The sequence below is a fragment of the Hesperophylax consimilis genome, chromosome 18 (assembly GCF_061612785.1).
Source record: "Hesperophylax consimilis isolate HC1 chromosome 18, BYU_Hcon_1.0, whole genome shotgun sequence".
Lineage (NCBI taxonomy): Eukaryota > Metazoa > Arthropoda > Insecta > Trichoptera > Limnephilidae > Hesperophylax > Hesperophylax consimilis.
In genome coordinates, this window is record NC_142853.1 from 7,061,932 (window position 1) to 7,087,376 (window position 25,445).

The following is a 25,445-nucleotide window of genomic DNA, read 5'->3' on the forward strand; positions in this document are numbered from 1 at the left end:
ACATGTCTCGCTTTTTTTGATAAATTACTTCAGTATTCGACTACAATTATTTATTGTGAATTTCTAACAGCGGAATTTCCCGATAGGGTAGTTAGTACAGGGATCCTTGATAAATGGTACAGATGAGATCTCCCCTCCAGGAATTTGGTATTTAGAAGATCGATTCAACAATTTTTCACTCGACACGTATTTCCGCATTTTTTGTTTCCCTTTAAATAAACGGAAAAGCACTAAACACCCGCATTTTTTAAATAATCAATTACATCTCGTGCATTTTGTACAAAAGATTGCTATTTTTCAATTTAATAGTTTCAATAACGAGCGGAGCGAAATTAATGCAAATATCTTCGTAACTTAACCGTTTCGAGATAATTGCACCCTGGAGAAATTATTTGAGAACACTTTATATTCCGTTTTCAAAAATAATTTGAAAAAATAAATTTTAGAAAAATATCTACACCAAGAGGTAGCGATTTTAAAATTTATATTCTGAATACTATTTACATTTTTCTTTAATATAATAAAATAACTAAGGAAAAATTGTACTTTTTTTGCACAGAAAATAATATACCGACACTTTTTCACATGTTTTACTTATTAGTAGGAGATTTTCAAATATTGCTAGGTTACTTGTAACTTGCGAATGTACGTCTTTATTTAAAAAAAAATTAAATCTGGTAAGGAAATTTACGTCAAATTACACTGGTCGACATTTATTTTTTTAAGTGCAGTCCCTTAAGCATAGCTAATTTTTTTATATGTATTTAGTATCCATAAACACGAAATGAAACAAAAAAAAATTTATAAGTCAGGTTTTTTTTAATTATTTAACAAAGTTTTTTCACATAATTCTTCCATAGTATGACGGGTACTTACTTAACAAAATTTCAAAACTAATTGGATTTAACTTTTTTTGCTCCTGATTTGCGCTTGTGAGTATCTTGAGAGTCTCTCTGCAGGGTCCAGCAATAGTCTGCTAGCATAGATGGACTCCACTTTCCTTGGTATCACTTTTCCATAGCCGCAATGTCCTGGTGAAATCGTTCGCCGTGCTCGTCACTGACATCTCCCATATTTTCTGGGAAAAAATTCAAATGAAAGTGAAGGAAGTGTATTTTTAGTGACGTTACATCCCATATTTTTGTAGGCCACGAGCATTTCAAACACAATGCTGATATAGTCTTCACTCTAATGACTTCCAAGAAAATTCTCGACAACATTCTTGAAGGCTGACCAAGCGGCCAGCTCGACTGGTCTCAACACTGTTAGAAAATTCGAATCAGTCATGACCTCCCTTATTTGTGGTCCCACGAATATTTCTTCTTTAATTTTTGCGTCGCTGATCTTACGAAACTTTTGCTTTAAGTAAATCATGCCATTTCCATCCTTTTACAAAAATTTTCATCAAACCCAATTTAACGTGTAAGGGTGTAAGTAAGATATCTTTAGATTTTACTAAGGGACCATGTTGAACATTCTTCGTGCCAGGTTTAAGGTGATTTCTAGTAGGCCAGTCCTTCTTGGCATAATGGTTTTTCCTTTCTCTGCTGTCTCACTCGCACAGAAAACAACAATATTTTGTATATCCCGCTTGCAGTCCTAGTAGGAGCCCTATTATTTTTAGATCACCACATATTTTCCATTCGTATTTTACAAATTTATTTTTGTTAACAGCAGCTTCATATTGTCATAGTTCTCTTTCATGTTTCCAGCATGAATAAGTGGAATGGATGGTCAAAAAATCAAAAAATCAAAAAATCAAAAAATCAATGATAACTCACGAATAAATATGAATTAATACACATTTTAGTAAAACTTAAAACCCATAAAAACCTGACGTGATAGAAAAAAACTAATCACATATCTGAAATCAGCGTGAAATCTCCTGTCAGATTTGGCTACTTTCGTTAGAGGGACAAAAAATGTGTTGACCAGTGTTATCACATCTTTCGATTGATATGAAGTTTCGAAATTTAAATGTATATGTTGAAGGGGGTAAGACCCGTCGTACGTATAAAATAACTATCAAAATGAAAGTTTATACATTTCGATGTTTTAATAAAGTCAATTAACATTAATTTATTTTGTTCATAAGATCTAGCAACCTAATTTATGATAAATTAAAAATTCATCGTTTATTCCTCTAAGCTTTAAGCAAAATAAAAGAAAAAATATTAAAAAAATGCTTTTTAAACTAGGTTTAGATTTTCGAAATAGACTTGACTGGCAGTGGAATATTGATCTAATTGAACCGTGCGACGGACCAGTGGACCGTCCCGTCGCGTCAACAAGGGTCGTTAATAATTATTATGGACACGGCCAACGCCGGGACACGGTGATACCGGCTCGTGACGTCACCGGTCGGCTCGGCCTGAGCAGTTTGAATAATGTTCATGTTTAATGAACGGCCATTTTCGGAAGATTCGATCAATTGAGTGTGCTGATTATTGTCTACTGATAAACTTTGGGTGGTGTATAATAGTGCCTTTAAATTGTTAAACGTGAGCAACTATACGATTTTTTTAATTATTCACACACAGGCCCTGAGGAAAATAATTTCTCTCAGAGCCTTTGTAATCTTTGGGGATGCTGTGTGGGTTTTTTTTAAAGGAAATCAAGGAGATGAAGTTCTGGTAAGGAAAAAGGTATGAGGGATGGGTAGAAATCTTCGGATCAGTGTATCCAGGAGTCACGGACTTGCGAATCTCTCTCTTCCGCTGCGGCGGGTCAGGAAAGACCAGTTAGAGAGGTCATAGAGTCTTCCCAAGAGGCCTCTCCCGATTTGGCAAGCCACGCATCTGGTGGGCAGGCGCATCCTGAACACACCTCACCCGATGAACCTGGGCACCCCTGGGCGGCGGTACTCAAACCCGCCTCCAAATTGCAACTAAATCTATTTATCCATAAAAAAGATTGAATGTGGCGAGCGGCGTTTTTTTACTTTGTATTCTAGGATTGATGAAATTTTATGTTGATTTCTAAAAGCTCTGCGTAAAGCCTGATAATGCTGGGGTCTTCAAATAGCTAAAAGTCTTGAAATTTTTCCTGAATTATGTCTCAATGTTGTGAAATCCAAATATTAGTACGTAGTTAACATAATATAATTATGGTAGTTTTACAATTGATAAAAAATGTAATATATTGTAGTTAAATCAATTTTAATTTAAAACAAAAAGTAGTAGCATAAAATATATATATTAGAACGAAGTGCACGACTTTCAAAACTTGAGTAACCTCACTTTTCTACTTTCTGCCTCTGAGAAAATCATTGAACATAATATGAGACAATACATTTTAATTGATCCTCTCTAAAATCTTCACTTAAAATAAATGTTTGCATAATTAATTAAAAGATCACCGATTATGTGTGTTAATGTAGTTTGGACATTTTTGTTGAAATTTTTACAGACCTTTTGCTGTTTGCAATGCGCGAATAAATAATATTAAAGTTTATTATTGAACTTTCTGGAACGCTTTAGCAGTCAACGAACAAGATTGATGTCATGAAGATAGCTAGTTTTAGAATCGAAAAATAAATTTGCCTAATTTACATATTTCTTTATGGTGGATTTTTTATGAAATAAAAATTGATAAGGTAATTTCTTGTGTTAGTTAGATTTTTATTGAGCTTTCAAAAATCATCAAATTAAAATAAATGTATTTGCTTAATATTAACGATAAATAACCGAAAAAGTTGTGGTTTAAGTTCTGTTGATTTTATTATAGACCAACTGACGTGTATCCGGCGTTTCATTTCAGTGCAGAGATCGAGCGTCCCCGACTTCTCCTACCACTCAAACCACTGTTTAAACACTCCTGGCACGAATTAGAAGAGACTTTTAAATTGTAAGCAAAATCGGATGAATGCAATTGAAATTCCTACGGGACAAATAAACATTCATTTTATATATTTTACAATCAGTTATTTTGTTTGTATGTAAATAAATAGTTCAATATACAAAATATCTTTGTATTCTTTATATTAGTAGCATTGACTCTGGATAGCTAAAGTTCGTGAAAATGACGATCATCAAAAATGCAAATCTACGTCTAATCTATGTCTTTTTTTAATGCTTCTACCGAGGGTATATCCATCACGTGTCAATTTGGTGGCGACTACAATCGTGAGCATAGCGTTTTGGTTTAGTCGGTAAATTCTTTTTATTTTGAGGTACCTACGGGCTTAATATTCGTCATTTTGACTAATATTTCCTTCAATAATTTTGATGGTTTTAATGGTTTTGATTGTAATCGTTAATATATCTTTTTTTCTTCAAGATATCAAAGAAAAGAGCATTTTTCCCAATTCTGTATTTAGTTTTGGAAAATGAAATTCGTCTCAAAAAATTAGTGCCATTTTAGGTATGTATGTGATTTAGTAATTTATCTCGAATAAAATTATTGAAGAAAATAGGACATAAAATGTTCGTCAAAAAGTCGAATGTTTAATTGATTGAGCTACAATTTCAACGTTGGCGGTCCAGGGTTAAGCGGGATTTATTGAACTAAATATGTCTTCAATCATTGGTCCCGAAATGCTGTATGTACAGCCGAGGTTTTAAAGACTAAACGCATCTTTGTAACACATCCGGACCAATTACTTTGGCAAGCCGCCACCGGGAGTCCTAATCTCACGCTACTGTTGCTTAAATGGTCTCGAACATTCGAAGTCCAGTTTCACCTTGCACAATTTCAAAACTATTTGACCAAGCTTTGTATGGCGCGACTAATTGGACACCGCCGAGAATTGCCCATAGAAGCTGTTCACAAGTCGTTCCGCTGGCAATTGTCACTGATGGTCCCTCTGATCCTAAACACGGAGAGAAAAATAAAAATTTTCAAATTAATGTTTTAACGTCGGTAATGATTGAATTTCTTAAATCCGTAGGTTTCCGATAGTTACAAAAGATTTCAGTAATGATCACACAAAGGAAATGTTTCTTCTGTTTGGTTCAGAAAGGGAAAACGATAAGAACCTTTTGGCGGTCGTAATAAAGGAGAATTTGGCTGGTAAAGTTTATATTTGTTAGATTTATGATGATCATTTTATCGACAGTTTTCTTAAATCCGCAGATAAAAGCGTTTCGAAAACTTTTTTAAAGGCGAAATGAGCAGTAACTCTTACCTACGGTAGATATCATCGCGTTATTTGAAAGTTCGGATGAAAACGTATGGAAACGCCTTGAAAACGTACGTCAGTTACGTTGGAAAAATAATCGTGGAGGAGGCAGCGCAACCATACAGAAACTACGTGAGTGTTTTAAAGGTGCGTTGATGTGTTGCGTTTTCAGCCATTTCGTTAGTTAGGTCAACAAATTATAAAGCTTATCTTGTTATTTTGCCAAATGAACTTTGGTATATTAAATAAATTATGTTTTATGTATTGATGATTATGTCATTTTCAGATTTAAAAAAAATAGAAAATTTTAACAATGGTGGAAACATTAGGTCTAACCTTAAATTAAATAATGAATTTCTTGACTTAACCCGTGACATCATAATAATATATCGCACAAAATTAAATCATTTGAATGCGTTACGTTATATTTTACTCTATTGATTGCACCGATGAGCTCTTTCATACATACAAAAAAATATAAAAAAGAACTGCATGACATAACACACTCGAAAAATTTTTTCCAACAGATCAACGTTGTTGAATTTAATTCTGCACCGATGCTCGACAACATTCATTCAAACTTCACAAACATGTTTTTTTCTTGTCCATTCAATACCCTTAAGTTAGTATTTCCTCCTAGCGCTTGTTACGTGAGGGGAATCCTTGCATTAGCCATACTATTGTTACGTCACGCTCCTGAGGTATGTACCTACACCTAGTAGAGAAATTAGATTACTTATCGAACGATCCCCTCACCTTTCTTATTATTATTCGCAGGGAAATCTCACTCTACACTCGCTTCTTTGTACGGAAAGTCGTGGGATGTAAAGACAGTTTACTTAAGGGTATTTTATATTTTATACTGCAGACCCTTCAATAATACACTGGATGACACAGCAAAATGGATTTTTGTGTTCGTAATATTGAATGCCCCTAGAAGTCTTCTAGATTCTAGATATAATTTTAAACATTTTTTTTTAAATTCTTCTGTTTACTGCACGTGGGAAGGAGGTCTAGAGGGAAATATTTTCCCTCTAGGACTATATTATTTCAGGCGACGATGTGTGAAGGGTCTCTGTAAATAATACACGAAAAATATCGAATCTCTGATATTTTTCGTGTATTATTTGGATTAGGGATTTGTTAAAAACTTACTTCACTTTACCAAGATCCAAAAATATCATTTTTGTTTTCTTTAATGAATTTTAATTTTGTGTTGATTTTTTTTTGTTTTTGCTTGTAATTTCTCAACTGTGTGTACATGATATATGGAATGTGTGGGACCTCACTAACCCCACATTTCGTATTAAAATAATTTATTATTTAAATAAACTGCAAGTGTTTAAATTGCGTTTGACTTTTACCTTTCTGCCATGTTGAGTTAAAAAAAACGAGATTTGAATTAGTTACTGAACATATTCTAAATATTCGATAACATTTTAGGTAGGTACATGCGTAAACCAACATTATTTACTTTATCCCAAAAGTGTACTCTCAAAGTGTGATTTCGAATTAACTTAAAACTATACAGACGTCTCTTTGACAGTTTAATTCGAATCCAATGTTGTTTTATTTAAATGAACTTTGTAAATAATATAGCCTTGAAGTAAAACCCATAGTTAGTCCTTTGGGTGTGTGTGCCTAGAGTTTGAGCTACATTTTAAATTAGCGATCGCTCATTTTGATTGGCAAAAGTGTCTGCAGACTGCAAACATTATTATACATATTATGAGGTTATTGTCATCTTGCTAGAGTCTCACTCGCTTCCAAGTCGTGGCGTCCCTCATTCGCGCCAAGTTCTACATCCCCCTTGAGTTTCTCCAGGGTGGTAATCTATGCAGCATTCAATAGGCTTTATAATACTTTACTTGTATACTTTAAGCTCGTTCCAGTCTTCCTTCGTAATTTTATTCCACAACATTGGCATGTAAATGTACGAAAGTACATAGGGATGAGATAGTGTTTGTATAGTGCGCATCTTCTGTATATTATATATTATAAAGTATGTGGGCTGCATCTGGGGAATCGTCTTATTTGCATGTTGCTTTTATACGTTGTTCTCGGTTAGGTTGTTGGATGTTCATAGGACCACAGAACATATTTTCATAAACGAAAAGACATTGAAAACCTGCGTAGCAAAGCTGCATGGCCCTTGGATCTAGATCCGAAGGTCACAAGTCAAAAACCTGGCAAGGGCTTATTTTTTGGGTGTTATTATTTATTTATTGTATTTATTTAGAACGAGATATACACATTATACATCTGCAAAATGTTTTAACTGTCTAACTAGGAGGATTCCACGTTTTATAACAGTAGAGTTTTGAAGAATTAGCATACACATTAATAAAAAAAAATTGGAAGAAGTGAAAAGGTACGAACGTGTCTTACACACTTTACACTTTTCATCTTATCGTCGTTTTTTTAATTCTCAGGATATTGGTATTTTTTATTGTAAGTTAATTATTAATGAAATATTTGACGATTGTTATGAAAATTTTGATGAATATATTTAATAATTTTTCAAATGAAAATAACATTAAAAAATTTACCAAATGAAAATAACATTAAAAAATTTACCAAATGAAAATAACATTTAAAAAATTATTTTTAAATAGAACATTACAGATAAATCGTTCACAAATGTTTTTTTGAACCGTACTTTATCGGATGCTCCAAACAAATGGAATGCGATAGCGGTAACCAATTCAAAGTATTATTTCATCGAATTACTACGAAGTGAGATACATTCGTATTCGTGTTATTTGTTCAGTATTGCTAGTTAGTTTATTCAGGTAACTACGGTGCAAATATCCCCGCTTTACGATACTTTTCTGAAGTGGAATAACTAATGGGCAAAGTTCACGATGCATTGCAAACTAACTGTTTGTCACTAACACTACACATATTGCTTTGATACCAATACATATAACATCAGTATGTTGAAAATTTGCAAAAAAAATGTACGACGGAAAATACGTTATGTGAGAAGCGCTTGAAGAATGTAATATTTTTAGAGTTTCCGAGAAATTGTTACTGGGTAACAACATTCTTTATTAAAATATGTTACGTTTGTGTCAAAATCGGCATTCTTTTAGAACTTTACCCGTCAGGTTGATTTGATTCTGCAAAAAGGAGAGGACGATAAATAGAGACAGACGCTCCTTGTAAAGAAGAGATAAAAAGGTTGCATTTGAGATATTTTGGCAGCCCTTTTTGAGGAAAGCATAAAGACATGTTGTCTTGTAAAAATGTGTCTGTGCTTTCCTCCAGCTTTTAGTTCAACCTTAATAAGAATATTTTATTATATACAAATGTCGTGAAGACATAGCACGATCAAGTGAATCATATACTGAAGTCAGGCCATGTCCGAGTCAAAATAATAAAAGAGTACCTATCTATAAGACGGTGTATGAATTGTGAATAAAGCTAGAGTTAAGGCTAAGTGAGTTGATAGCATAAAAATTAAATAATTATAAGCGAATATCAATACAAATTGAAAATATTTATTAAAAATAAATTCCGCCGACGGGAATTGAACCCGCGCCTTCTGATGTCCGGTCAGACGCTCTGAACTACTGAGCCACGTCGGCTTATTTCCAACCCGCCTCATAATTCAATATGGAGTATGGAGTACACGGTTCCATGCTAACTCAACACAGTGACTATTCAACAGACCTTTAAAAAGTGATATATAGTCATTACAAACGATAAAAAAATAAAAATTAAACCTTACCTAACCTAACCTACTTAACCCAGTTAATAAAGTTTTTGTTTCATCACTTTTCATGACTTTATATAACTTTTTAAAGAAGTGATGAATCATCATTTTGATGATTTATCCAGTCTCAGGAGTACACATGGATTATGAAATTCTTTCTGAACAGAATTTTTATCATGATTCATTTTTGGGTTATTCGTCCTCCTTACTAATTACTTTATCCTTTTGTTTAAAAGGAACGTTTGCTCGGCCCTTTTCGTACAAATCTCAAATTTGGATTTGAAGCCAAAATACCCAACCAAGCTGAATAATATTATTTTAATCAAAAGGTTTGGAAAATATCTAGTAGGAATATGAAGTTTTTTTTTTAAAATTTTAAATAATAAAATGTAGACCAATAATGAAGTCAATTTTTCTAAATTTAAGGGCCTACTTTTTTGTGAATGAATACAATTTATTTAAAACCAACCTACTATGTCAATATAATCAAGTATAACATAAAAAACGCGTAAGGCCGCGTTTTATATTACAGAAGTTTGTATGCTTAAAGTACATTAGTAATTTGTAATTTAAACTTAAGCCTATCTATAATATTATTTTTAAGTATTATGTTGTTAGTTAAAAAAGTTTTTTTAATGGCCTTTATTTTAAAATTTAAATCATAAATCAATAAAATTGGACACATTTGTACTAGATAATGGCTCTACCCTTTGGTATTATTTTGAAATATTCAGTTTGGAAGGAGATATTGCATCCAAATTTAAGTTTTGTATGGAAAAGACCGCTCAGCCGTTTTTCTTAAGTATCAAAAGCAACACGGTAATATCTCAAATTATACCAGAAATTAGTTTCTTTAAAATAGTATTACAAAATATAAGAAACACTTAATATTGGATAATAATGTAATAATACTATTACAAGAGAACCACGTTGCTTCGGCGCGATGTTCCCCACCACCATCCCATCATCTATAATTCTATAACAACAAAATGTGTTTGCGCGCCCAAACGAGAGGGGAGAAATGTGTTTGCATTAAATTTGGTTTATTTCAATTCCACAACATATTAGTTGATGGACCGTAAAACATAATTTCCACAAACTGCACTCATGTCGGAACAGATGTGGACAACGCGATGTATTTTAGGTGTAAAGCACTGGCTATAAACATTTCAGCCAGCCAGCCCGCCGTAGAATGGGAAATAGGAGCATACTAAAGCAGGGGCGCCTTAGACTCGTGTATTATGTTTATGGTACACAAGGGCGGCCAAACCGCGGGATGCACTCTTATGTTTGCAACATGTTGGCGGTTTTCAAAACAAATTATGAATAAATAGATTACACAACACTGATAACTCGTATGCAATGTCAGCTGATGTTTTTAATATGCCTTTACCTAAATATGTACTAATTAAACATTTTATATTATATATATACTGATAAAATATATATACATACATAAATTAGATCACTGCGTAGCAGTGATAACATATAACATAACATTTACTACATTATTTTATTTTAAATTTACATGTTTTACTAATATTATTTCATATTCAGTTTATCAGTTTAAGGGCATGCTTTAAAAACTTTATGTATAATATTCGATAGCTCACTAGGTATATTCTGTACTTAAAATCCACGTAGAAGCCCGACTGAAAAAACCAAATAAAAAAATAAAAGGTTTTAGTTTTCGTTTATTCTTTATTACTTATAATTTATATAATCTTATAATTTTTTCCTTATTTTTTAACAACTTTCAATTATTTTTTAACTTTTCAACATCTTTGTCAATAACTTTCACGTATGTAGTGGCACTTGTGTCGTTATTTCTGAATAAATAAAATTGGAAACAAATATGAATTTCATTAAAGCTTTAGTCTGTCTACAATACTTGCGCACACTGCTGCCAGATTTGGAAGCATGCGAAACTCTTCTCACTTTTGACGCACATGACAAAAAAAACACTTTTGAATTAGTTCTTGCACACAGGCAAGTGCACCCTAGCAGCGCCTCTGGTCACACATACAACTACATAAGTGTACACACATGCGCTGTATTTGCAATATATATATGTGCGCTATAAAGGTTTGGTAAAATACGATAGTGCCAGTCTCTAAATTCATACAAGGGTGGTTGGAGCTATTGTAAAAGTGGTTGTTGGGACTGCCTGAATATGCTTTGTTTTTCCATTTAAGCAATTCGTTCCGAACAAGCGGGATGATCCGGAAGCAGAACCATTCATTATTCTAGGTGCTCCATAAATCCACTTTAATAAGCGTTTTTTGTACCGTTTATTATTCCTACTCTCATTCTCGGAACAGGATGCAAGTAAAAGAGTGCAGTTTTAAAATGAATTCGGTTGAAATGCATATATATACATACTTTTGCTGTTTGAAATAGTATTTTTGTTCGTTTATGATTAGGTTTGCTCGTATTCCTGCGAAACACTTTTACCAGTAGCAGTAGTTTTATTTGTAGTGTGTTAATTTGTTTTCTGAATAAGTTAAAACTCACGAACTGTGATTTATAATTTAAAAAAAGTGAACAATAATTTTTCAGTATATTTATATTACATATTTTTATTGCTCAAGTGTAGGGCATAGTAGTATAAACAATTTTAAATTTGAATTACTTTTGTTTCGTTATTAATAATATTATATCTTTTTTTTTTCAGATTCACACAACAGTTTGATCGTCAAAATTCAAAATGGTTCTTAGATTATCTAAAATCACAGTCATATCGATATGCGCAATTTTCATAATAATCTCTCAAGCGGAAGGTCGACAGACGGAGAAAAGACGCAAAGAGAAATCAAGTGGAGCAATAGTACATTCCCGGAGGATAAATATCTGCGACATAACAGATAGGGATTCCAAGGTCCACTGCTACTGTGAAGAAAATCAAGCCACACAAAATGCAAGCAAAGCAGAATGCTGGGTTTTCAGCGGCGGAATGTCCAACGAAGATCCTATTTGGGCCGCATTCTCCTCCCAGACTAATCTCGTAGAGCTCAACTTTAACGTCAGAGCCGACGGCGGGCTAAGCTTTGTGCCAACACGATCTCTCCACGCTCTGAGATACCTCCAGATGTTGACGATCAAGTACGCAAACATAGACGAAGTAACCCCCTTTGCATTCGCTAACTTAACGTCTTTGAAAGAAATTTCAATGACCAGAAACAAAGTGGTCGATATTCAAGAAAACGCTTTCGCCAGCTTGCACAATTTGACCATAATAAATTTGGATGATAATAGGATTACAGAAATCAAAAGAGATTGCTTCTACGATTTGCCCATGCTACAAAAACTTTATATCACAAACAACAATATAAGTGTGTTGCATGATGGAGCGTTCAAACATCTTACGCAACTTATCAATTTGGAACTGAATAGAAACAGCATTTCTATTTTGACGAGAGAATCATTTGATGGACTTGCAAATTTGAAACGTCTGGATCTGAGCAACAATAGAATGAACATGATTGGAGATTTTACTTTCGCAGAATTATGGAATCTCCAGGATCTAATGCTGGATAAGAACGTGCTTCAGTTCATGTCTGAGCGAGCTTTTGACGGGCTTTCTCAGCTGAAGAAGCTTTCGCTGAGTGAGAACCGCCTGTCAACTCTCACTGAAGGACTCTTCGAAGGAGTGAGGGGACTTGTGTTTTTGGACCTTCGTAGCAACCATCTCGAGACCTTGACTTTTGAGAACATCAGGCCAATCATTGACAACATGAAAAATGTTTCCAGCTACGTTTATTTGGAAGGTGAGTAACTTTTTTATATTTTATTTTACACATACATGAGCACATAAATTAAACGCATTTCGAGAAAACGACGGTAGATAAAATTTGTGTAAAAGTTAGTGTTAAAGTGGGAGAACCTATCAAATAAATACACGAACAACTTTTATTTTTAACTTATTTTGAAGGTTATACCGATCAATGTTATTTATCATTTAAGAAGAAGATAATACTAATAAATCTAAACGAAACATGAAACAGAACAAGAAACAGACACAACTAGGAATCGAACCCAGTATCTCTTGTCTTGCCGGAACAGGCCTCTTAATCCACTCGACCATTGGAATACATTTAATCATATTTTTATGTTTAATGCAAATAAATTGTGTAATCAATTCGCAATGCTTATTTTGTAATCAATTCGCAAAATCTACACAGCTTTTAAATTTGGTATTTATTCATTTCAAGAATCGGGCAAAACCTAGAAGTAGAGGTTGTTGTAAAAAAAATAATAATAATATTTTTTTCAATGATAGACTAATGTTTATAAGACAAGGATTTGTATCCATAGCACAAAGGATAACAAATTTTTGTAATCAATAATTAGTCGATATAATATGTCTCGATCACATCTAGAGGGAAATTTAACACTGACAAAGCCTTTCCTATGAAATAAAGTTTATTATTTATAGGTGAAAAAATATTATAAGCAGTAATTGTTGATTGAAGTACTAGTACATATTGAATTATTTGGCGTGTTGGGAATAAACCAACGTAGCTCAGTGGTCTAGAGCACCTGAAAGGACTAATTATTGATTATAATAATTTGTTAAAAATAAGTAATTTCACTTATCAACGGTCACGCAAATACATCTAAAAAACATATAAAAATCGTAATATATGCGAAAACGAATGGTTTGCATAATATTGTAATTCAAAGGAAAATTTTTGTTATTTTTCTTTTGAAATTTATAAAATAATAAATAAGTTGTCTTTTGTATGTAGGTGCTGTATCATATCTGCTAACCCCCTCGGAACAAAAGCACGAAGTTATAATAATTTGATCATGAATGCTTCATCTTCATCAGATATAAGAGAGTTTTTTTTTAATTCCCGTTTGTTCCGATTCGTTTATAGGAATAAAAGATCCCGGGCTGTGTAAACCGCTTTGTTCGTAAAAGGGCATATAATTCATTTGTTTACGGTTAGATAAGTATATCGTTACGCCAGTGGAATCTATTGTGACCGTAAAATGACTTAATCTCTACGCCATGGCAATGCATTATCCCCCTCAAATATAAGGAACACACGTCAAAATTTCACTCGGGATCTAAAAAGTCAGGCGGTGCAATTCCCCACTTTGAACCGTTAAAAATTTCTCTCCCTTTTCATTGTTAATTTGTATTTATCATTATCTGCGAGTGTTAAAAATAAAATAAGTGTTATTGAGATACCTATGCAAAGCTGGGAAAAGGCAGTAAGAAATGTGCTCTATTATAATATACAAGCGAAATAAACAATAAACGTAATATCGAAAAAGAAAAACGATTTAACCGGTTATTTAATTTCGCGGAGAAAAAGTTTTACACCTTATGGTACTAGTTTACTAGTAAATTCTAAATATGGTCGTGTTTTGAACTACTTATTAAGATTAATTGTTGTACTTTTATTAATTGTTGACTTAATAATTATTATAACATTATTAAATTTGATTTATTTTAAATTTATTTAAAAAAAAAATACTTATTAGGAAACCATTAAATCAATTTTGTCAGTGTCATTTTCTTTCGAATAGACGCAACATATGTAACAGACATTGAGCGTTTTGACGATTTTTTACTACTAATACTAAACAAAGCTTTAAAATATCTAAGGAAAGACATTACCGATGGGAAATATTTGTTTTCACCTATAAACTTCCAAATTCACCCAAAAAGGGTGAAAATTTCAATGTCTCAAAGCTTTTTGGTCTAAAGTTTCGCTACAACATAGAAAATAAACTGTTTTTCTTTATGCTGATAATGCTGCAGTTTTATAAAAAAAAAAGAATTTTAAATGTCACAAAAAATGAGCATGTTTGTTAAGTTGTTGATTTTATGACACAAATCTAGTAAATAATAATAAAACACTTAATTTTAACCACGATCTTTAATAATATGTACCAACATATTTCAGCGGTTCATCTTATGCGGATACAAAGTATAATAATATGTACCAACATATTTCAGCGGTTCATCATATGCGGATACAAAGTATAATAATATGTATCAACATGTTTCAATAGTTCATCATGTGCGGATACAACGTATAATAATATGTACCAGCATGTTTCAACGGTTCATCACGTGCGGATGCAAAGTAAAATAAAAAATCGTTTTATAACCAAGTAACGATTTTATTTAATTAAAAATGGTGTCACAAAATAATTCTACCATAATTATTGATGAAATTATGTGTAATCCAAATAGTAGTTACCTCCGTACAAATGACGTCCTTTGTTCATGATGGTGACAATAGCATGTTGGGTTGGTCTATTTTAACCCTTTAATATGTTGTTTGAAAACATGACAGACCCGCCAACCCACTTTTGTCGATATTTCACTCTACCCCATACTACGATGGTTTGCGAAGCTGACACTACCATCCCCTCTACTCCACATGTGTAAAAGCAAACATAAACATCGCGTATATTCATTTTACATTATATTGGTTAGGTACCCACTCTTTAGCAATGCCGTATCAAGTTTCTTTGTGTCATTTCTTGTGCTTTTATTTAATGTAAACACAGCGTATGTAATTTATTTTTTTACACAAAACATCCCCTGGATTTAGGGGGGTAGTTGAATGAATGGTATGCGTTATAAAAATATAAATTCAATGCTGTTTCGAAACACAGCCGGTATTTCAACGGTTAAGATCATAACATGAAATATTTAAATAAAATCACATGTAGTCTACCTATACTACCAAATATTGCCATTTCATGGTTACGTACTTATAAACAAGTTAAGTTGTGTAGTTATAATTCCGCTTGACAGATATTTTGCCTTCCGAACGCGTTTTCCAACTATGGTGAAGCCACCCACAGACGATCAATGAAAGCTATTTTAATTTCATTGAAAGTACCTTTATGGAAACATAAATAGATCATCTGAAAGTGGTTTCATCACAGTTTTAACCAATGCCTTCTGAACGCGAAACAGCTGGTACGCGTAATAATAATTACGCTGCAGACCTTTTTTGTTTGGTTTTTCCATTCTACCTAAATTTCACTATTTAATTACACCATTGAAGAATACTAATAAATCTAAACTTAACATGGTGATGATCTGGATTGTAAGCCACACAGACCATAGGGGAATAAATAATTCCCTATAAAAAAATTGTTGATCACAAAAATTCACTCTGCAGGCAGCGTAACAAATTAACATCCAGCCACCAAATACATAAAACAGAGAACTCACCGAAATTATCACTCGCATTGGATCGGCAGCAATTCCTTATCCTCAAGGTTAATCTCAAAATTCGGCAGCGGACGACAATTAGCATAATAAAACTTGCATTTGCACCATGAAATAATGATCTGTCTCGACAAGCTCTCAAGAGAGTAGAATTTGGAATAAATTGAATTGAACAAATTGTAATTCAAAAAGTACTGTCACTTTCTTGTGACAAAAATATTTAAATCTTTTAGTCGTAAATCGACCAAACAGGAATAGTGGTGCCCTTTTTTGTCAAACAATATAATTTAGATGAATCCAGCTGCTTAATGCACAGGCAACTGAATTTCATTGTCACCTACCTGCAGAGCTAAATATATACAATAACTGAGCAGAAATGTCTATCCTGTCCACTATCTTTAATTTAAATTTTCAAATTTTAAGTTAACTAATTTTAAGTCTTCTCTAAAACATGAAACAGAAAAACAAAATAAAAAGAAAATGGACACAACTAGAAATCAAACCCAGGATCTCTTGATTTACCTGGACAGCGACTTCAACAGATCGACTTAAACGTCATATTTGTCCAACTCATATTTCAAATCCAGAGTTAACAATATCATCGTGCATATACTTTTTACCCTATTTTTGGTAGTTACATTTTTCTGAAATAATTAAGTTAGTCAAGAAAATTTATGATGAAGCAATTTTTTACCTGTTTTTTCACAATTTTTAGCAAAGTTTCTACCTGCATTTCACACCAATGGGTTTTTCATCAGTTTCTTAAAAAAATGTACATAATTGAAAAGTTACTATTCATCAACCATGTCATATCTTCATACACGTTTTACAAATACTGGCTTAGTTTTAGATTTTGACACAATATAACATTATTGCATTGATGCACTGCCCACTAAATGGGTATATATGATTTCCTCTACCGTCACGACTTCTACCTTCTTCTTCAATCTACTGTCACGCATTATATCCTACTGGAAACGATAGCAGCAAATTGTACCTTTTCATTATTGAATATATCCACCTACATCCAATCATTATACATACCTTTTCTAAGTAATATATTCACACACTTGTCTGAAAAAAAGAGATACAAAATATTTTTAAAGCAAGGTAAGAACTTATCCACCCACTGGGACATCCTTGATTTTACATAAAAGAGAATCTTTTCGTCGAAATTTCGATTCAATAACAATTTACCCGGAAACTCGTGGGACAACTAAGAATATCGCTCTGATATGGAATTGAAATCATTCACGGAGAAATTATATAGAGCATTTGAACAAATAAAAAAAAGTTGTTTTGCTTGAAAAAATAATATTTTCAAGATGCTCGAAAAGAAAGGAAACAAAAACAAAAATGTAAACATCTCCTTTCATGAGATCCCTTGCAATCTTTTTGTATCCGAAATATCCAAAGGCGTTTCACCCGATTGAACAATTTGCACCCTTGTATTTCTGAAAGATAAAAACGCTACGATTGTTAAATCAACTGATACTTTCTGCCAACGGTAGTAATTGAAGATTGCGCTTTTCGCGTTCCTTGATAAAGAAGGTATTTTACTAAACCTGGGCTTGCTACCTTTTCATTAGATTATATTTCAATACACGTATATTTTTATCAATTTCGTACAAAAATAAAATGTAAATACAATTCAATTTGACGGCCAAAGGTCGCTGGTTGAATTGTAAAATAAACAAAAAAAAATAATTTCACAATTTATTCATTTAAAATAACATATAGGTAGTATACTCGCGGCACGTTCCAGAGTGGAAGATATCTGCATCGCCTTGATATAAGACTACCATTCAAAATTGAAACGTTGCTTAAAATGGCTTTAGCCTTGTTTGGTGACTAGATCTGAATAGCCAGATACTGCCCAACCCACTCCCCACTATCTTCAGCCTCACAACATACCCCATTTGAGGATGCCATAATATCACTGACTCCAGGCGGTTTGGAGCAGTTTAGACTCTTGTGCTGAAAAATTAAGGTTGTAAGCCTTTAAAAGAGATTTTACAAATTTAAAATCTTTTATTAAAAAAAGTTAAAAAAAAAAACAAATATTTTTTATTCGTGAAGAAACAACATTTATTAATAAGTCAGAGTGTATAACAATATACACAGTTGTGATAAATAATGTAAAGAAAATTACAGAAAAACGTAATTTATGTTACTTACTTAATACATTAACTTTGCATAAAGTTTTTGTATATCTACTGTTACTATGCCAACTCTGTTTTGTTTTTGTTCACTCTTCCAGAATTGTCTGTATGTTTCTTTATTCTCATTTACCGTATTTTTTAAAAACAGTTTGTTTCTTCGATGTAAGTGTACTTAAAAAAAGTGTTACTTATTTTTAGAGAAAATCTAAGCTTTATGCCCCCAAGATCGAGTAAAAGCCAAATAAAAAAATATATTTTTTACCATTCTAGGAAAAATATTAGCACAACGTAATTAATGATTTAATTTACTTTTCGAGCCAAGTTTCATTAGATTTATACCAAAGTCTAATAAGTAACTTGGAAAATACACTAATTGGAATGATAACTCTTATGTAAAGTACCAAATAAATTATAAATCAATATTATCTATTAATACATCACAACGGATTTTGAATGCGTGTAATTAGTCGATTAATGTACACTCAACTACCCACCTACATTGTCATATAATTATCAAGATATGTTTTAGAATAATAAATATTTTTTTTCAGACCATAGATATAGTTTTTATCAGTCGAGTTTGCACGTATAACATTGACATATATACATAAAATATCTGCTCATACTTTAATTATTCAAGATTTTTTTAAATATGCATTTGCAAACTCTTTAGTTTTCCGCTAGGATGTAGAGAGAACGCTGGAAGAAAAGCTGGATAACATTTGTTTTAACAATTATCAGCTTTCAGCTCTCTGGTTTGTGCTTGTATAATATTAAAGTCTTAATTTAACAAATCATTCATGCTCTTTTTTTCCTGATAATCAATAATTGATAACTACTGAAATGTAATTTCTGGTTTCTGTAGCAGCCATTTCTCATTTTCCTGCTAGCATCAATCAACCTGACGAAGCCTCGCTCCGCCGGAAATAACGTACAGCTTACTAACTGAAACTCCCAATTTTCCAATATAATAATTGATTTCGGTGTTTCATGCTTGATTAGCTGTCAGCCTGGAAATTTTGAAAGCTTTTTGAATCTCAAGATAGCATGCACGTGTAATAAATGCCCAATTCCAGCGGAGCTTTAAGCTTTAACTTTAAACAGACAGGAGATCCATTTTTCCAGAGATCATTGTAATTATAGTGAAGTTGATTTATAGTCTGGAACGAATCGTTATTCTATCATCAAATTTGCTCGTAAAATGTTGACGCAAGTAATTCGTTAAGAATTGCTCCAAAAAATATGTTGACATGATGAATATTTTGATGGCGCTCCGAGTAATTAATTATATTTACCGAATTTATTTATCATGCATGAATATTAATATTCCATTAAATGATGACACGAATATCCAGTGTCGATATTATATATTATGTAAACTACCAAACATTGACCGTCTCAAGGAAGATACTGTATTGTTAGTTACCGCGGCAGTATAGCAGTAATGCTATTTTCATGTTTTACATAATTGTTTTAAAATTGAGCTCTTTTGGTAAAGCTAATGGTATGAGGTTGTAGTTTTTATCGGAAACATATATGAAGTTTAAAATATCCTTTGTTTGAAAGTGACGATGTTGGTTCGGTTTTTAATATCACCCGACATCAAGCCGTACAAAAAAATTTAATAAATGCTCAAAATTTAGGAATTTTGATTAATAATCGACCGGCAGAAATATTGTTTGTTTTTAATTCATTTGCAGCTAAATTGCTCAAAAGGAAACTTCAGCGCTATAAAAAATTATTACGCACCTTTTTCTCTTCGTAATTTTTAAGTTTACCTATTAACTATTTTTGATTTCGGAATTTTGTGCCGAAAAAAAAACATAATTTTTTTTCTCATAATTATGAAACAAGACGCTACACTATGTCTTCGGGTGAAGCCGGTGAGAATTTAATCATTTTATTTATATTTACAAAGCACAGTTAATGAAGCTTTGATAATTATGATTGACCAGTTAGTAGCCAAGTGAATAAATGCATTGGGTTCCCACCCATAATCCTGTATAATTCCATAAGCATAATTTGTCGCTTTTAATAATGTTTATATATAATATTATCAAAAAGCAATAATGAATATTTTACCATATACTAGAACAGTAATCATTTCATTGCACTGTTCAGTTAAGGTTAAACCTACCTTTCGTTATGATGTTCTCGTTCATAGACGGAGCGAATTTAATTATTTAAAAATTCACGTTTTGCAAGTTATGCCTTAATATACATTAAGATGAATTAGTTATTTTGCGCCCGTACATACGCAATATAAATATAAATAAATAGTTTTGGACACATGAAAACTCAATTCTTCCAGGAAACACGTATAAATACAATAATTTTTTGAATCACCATTACAATAATTGCATTTTTAAGGGCATAAACGAAAAATTATAAATAATTCATCTCATCATCTTAAAGCATAATTTGCTATAAGTGTGTATTTTCATAAAATAATTAAATTAGCGCTAACGGGTAGATTATAACTGATGTTACGTTTAACTACACGGCGAAAAATAAGTATTGCTAATTTATTACAAATATTTAAGAATTGCTAATTTATTAAGAATTATTGATACACCGTTTAAAAACGGGATTTCGGGCCCGTAACGAATGATATCGTCACGTGTTTATCAAGAAACAACCTGCAATCCCAATTTTAACCGGAATACCAATAGTTTTATTAGATTCTTAATAAATTAGCAGTACTTATTTTTCTCCGTGTACGTTACATAAAATGGTATTATTAAAGTCAACAATGACAAGCTTCAATAATGATTCTAATTTACGTCTTCTTTATCCATAGATAAAACCATTTTTTTTTTTTTACTTGTAGCAAACACTTTGTGTATATACATAATTACAATAATCAAAAAAATTTTTTTTTGTTTAAATACCTCTTTATTTTATATATTTCTCACCTACGAGGGTAGTTTAGCCCTTAGGATGCTTGAACAATACAGGTTTTTCGGAATTTGCAACGCATTTAATAGATAAAGATCACTCATAGTATAGATTTTAGTATAGATAAACATTTATTTCAACAATACTCCTAAACACATCATGTAAACCAACAAATAGCTGTAATTTTCTGTTTTTGTTTCTTGTGTTTGTATGACTTGTTGCATAGCTTTTATCAAATGTAATTTTATTCTTATTTTTTATGTTTGAAAGTATTTGTCAAATTAAAATTATACTACCAACCATGTAAAAGCCCTCTGGGCGTTAAATAAATAAATAATAAAAAAAGATGTATTACATAAAAACGAGGTCTACGCCTCAAAAAATTAGAAGCACTTGAAATAAAAAATCCCTAAAAGTCAATAAAATCAATTTATTAAATAAACAATTAGATTTAACAAACAGTCCAAAGTTAAACATATTTCCCTTCCCTGCACCTATGTTGACCCTCTCTCTCTTACCTAAGTCTTCCACCCCCCCCCCCCACCAAAGTTGATATTCTCTCTCCCTCTTCCATCTTAACTAAAAGTACCCATACACCTCTGTAATTAATTTAATATGTTTTTATAAACAAAAAGGTTGGTTAGAAATATATGTAATAAAGTGGTATTCGAACAAAGTTATTTTATTTTAAGTATTATAAATAGTAAATATATTCACTTTTCCACTGCTTCTATTAAAACTACGTATACGATTTAGATTCCCCGGGGAACTGGCATAAGTTTTTGACTAGGCCATATTTTCAGCAGAATAAATGACCCCCAATCGATCTATGGGTTAATGTTGCGGAATTTATAAAACTTTTTCGCATAAATCTTTTACTCGAAAAAAGGGTTATTAGGGATCGAAGCTACATAATGGATGTCTGTATCGATTGAACTCTGTTCAGCGTTGCCAGTTCAGTTTTTTGTACGAGTGTAAGGTATGTTATTATTTATTCACGAGTAGATACTTTAATAAGGTGGGTAATAATGTTCATGTTAAAATTTATTACACCGTATGTAATGAAGAATGGCTATTTTAAAAAGGTAGGAAGAAAATAAGTATTTTTATAGAACGTTTTATAAACGAACGTTTTACGTAGGTAATGGTTTACTATTTTGCATGTCCAAAATATTCTCAAAGCTCTCAGAACTAAAGCCTACCTACGACTGCCTCCGTGGCCGAGAGGTTAGGCTCTCGACTAGCAAGCTGGAGGTCGCGGGTTCAAACCCACAGATTTAATTTAATCAATTTGTGTTGTTTCACACGTTAGTCATTTAAATAATATGCAGTATATTTGCGGCACGTTCAAGTGGAAGATACTCTCAGTGTCACCCTGGTGTAAGAAATCCATTCAGAATTGAAACGTTGCTTGAAATGGCTTTGACTGTTTTTTTGTTATTTGTTTTTGGGGTGTTATGCCCTGTTGCGCTAACTCTTTCTTTAGAATCTATCTATCAGATAACACATCTGCCCTGATGATGGACAAAGAAAGAGCAACACGGCATAACACCCCAAAAAAAATAACAAAAAACTTTTGGCCGTGAAAATCTTAAATTATATTTGGCTTTGACTGTGTTTGGTGACCAGATCTAAATAGTCAGGTACTTTCACACCTTCCTCTTTCCCATCTCCTTCCCCCTCCTAATTACCTTCAACCTCATAACATACCCCGATTGGGGATGTCATAGTCTCACTGGATCCAAACGGTTAGGAGTAGTTGGGACTCTTGTGCGGTTTCACAAAAAAAATGTTATTTAAAAATTCTGTGAAGCAACTTTTACTACAGTATTTTCACATGTTTCTATTCTTTAAAAAATTACGATAGTGGTGGTTTTTATATTTTATTTTTATGTTGAATTATAAAATTTCTATAACGATTTAAAATGTGCCATTTTCGATATGCGGCCATAACGCCACGTTCGTTTTTATTAGTGAATAAGCAGCGTTGACGCCACACAGTGCGACGTTGGTGACAGCCGTCTTACCAGACGTTTGCGGTTTCTACCTCATAATGACGTTGTAGCCAATTGGAACCATTTCGGACTGTGCAATTTTAATGTGCCAAATCAATAAATCTGAACGAAAATATTAAAATTACATATTTTTAGTACGATAATGATAATCAGAAAAATAAACCTAAAATCTTCCACACTTTTTAACGGTATTTTCAAAATACCCCGTTATATTTATATTTGCACTTTTATTCACAAGTTTAAAAATCTCACATCTGATAAAAAAAATACCATCGAATGTAGCTATATTTTGTGACTGTCAATTGCAATTAAATGAAATAATATAATTTTTGATTAGATCCCAATGGTCGAGTGGATAAAGACGTTGTCCCGGTAAGCCATCCTGGGTTCGATTCCCAGTTGAAACTGTTAAGTTTTTCCGTGTCTTGTTTTGTTCTATGATTCGCTTAGATTTGTAAGTATTATTTTCTTCCTCAATAATATAATTTTGTTTAACCCTTGGAACGCCAGGTAAAATGACAATCGCCCGCCGTACGTCGGTTGACATTGATTTCGTAATTATTTTATTATTATTGATACATTTTTTTTTTACAATATTTCATATTTCAATTTAGTAATGTTGGCCTCACTGGGTTGTTTACCCGTGCTGAGGCCCCCTAACATAATAATAACTTACCAGATTATATATTTATTTTAAAAAATGTATAAAAGTATCGTTAGTAATTTCCTTACGATAGCTACTTATATTCCTACTCATAGAAATGTTTTATTTTTCCTCTAATGATACAAAAAAAAAATCCACACGAACGTATTATTGGCTTTTATTACATAAGAATTTTTCACAGTAAAAATAAATTACACTTAGATTGCCTGTTCATAAACACAGTACAATAACGTATTAATTACGTCATTGGTCGTGGAATTTAACAAGCCCATATTCACAGATAAAGTAAACATATTTGCAAGAGACAAAACTACAAGCCAGAATATTGTAAAATTACATTTTTTCCTTATCAAGCGAATAAATAAGTACCATAAAATCTAGGCAAGTGCGGTGAGCTACCAGCAAATCAACGGTGGATGCTTGGTACACTTGAGGCACCGCACTTTTATTTCCACATATAGACAATATTTTATGCTTGATAACACCTTAACAATGAACACCTAAACACATTAACCTAACACCTATAGTAATTATTTGAAAAAATTTTATGCAACAATTTTATTTGCTTTCTAATTTAGAATTTTTTCTAATTCGATCTATATTATTTTTAGGCCCCAAAGGGTTGTTCTTTATAAGTTAGGAAAAACCTATCACACAAAAAATGTTTAGTTAAAATAAATATTAATTTATAAATATAACGAATGAGTAATTATGGATCCCAGTCCAAACATACAGCCGAAACGGAATCTGATATATTTACGATATTTGTCACAGGAATAAAGGTCGCAACCTAAAAGAAAAAATAGACGCCATGATAAGTATTCTAAATAAGCAATATATTCAAAATACGGTGCTTTTTGTTCAAATAAAAATCAAAATAATTTCTCTTCGTGTTCTTGAGGAAGAACACTGGTATTGAAAGGGTTAACTATGTTATTTTTGACGCGACGCGATGTATTTATTAAATCTAAGAGACTTTCTCTTCAAATTCACGCCGAGCGTAAAAAGTTGAACAGTCGGTAAGTTAAGTGAATACTTAACTTTGCCTTGAAAACAGTGAGGCATCTGAAATGCTGAGCTGTGAACTGGCTTATGCATGCAAATGAGTCAAGTTACGTAAACAACTTGGCAGTAATCTGAGCAAAAGTTTAGCGAAAGCTTCTCTAATAAGCTAGAACATATGGGGAACGAATGCCTGGGCCGTTACTCGACTAGAAGGGCTTTTCACTTAGAGGCAATATTAGAGGCGCTCCTTGAACATTACTTCTGTAATACCGTTAGGAAAATGGCTCATGTGCCAGAGGGCATCTGCAGCCAGACGTATGGAGCCAAACAAATATAACTAACGTGTTGAAGCGTAATAGAATCAATCGATCAAAAGCAAATTGAAATTTTGAAACGTCATTCACAATTTTAATATTCACATAAGATTAAACTGTAATAGTTGAAAAATGTAGTACCCGTCTTTGCAAAGCTTAAAACTACAGGGTTCGTCATGGGAACCATGGTTTTCAAATAAGATGTCCTCGGTCAGTTTGGTTTTTAAAAGATTTTCACTTATGACAAAATATAATAAAAGCTGAGAATTTTTTGTTGGCATTTTATGTTTTGAAGATCACTTCGCCATTTCTCAGATGTTGGCCATTTACATTTATGCATGATTGT

General features: G+C 32.4%; 1 protein-coding gene across 2 annotated transcripts in view; it reads left to right on the top strand.

The window, feature by feature from the left end:
- LOC149415294 (connectin-like) overlaps nucleotides 1-25,445 on the top strand; it is a 314,777-nt gene that overhangs the window by 242,981 nt on the left and 46,351 nt on the right. For both annotated transcript variants that reach the window (XM_089642268.1, XM_089642269.1), the window contains one exon: nucleotides 11,512-12,604. In XM_089642268.1, the coding sequence (XP_089498394.1) occupies nucleotides 11,545-12,604 (1,060 nt within the window). In that variant the 5' untranslated portion in view covers nucleotides 11,512-11,544. The remainder of the gene's footprint in view (nucleotides 1-11,511; nucleotides 12,605-25,445) is intronic.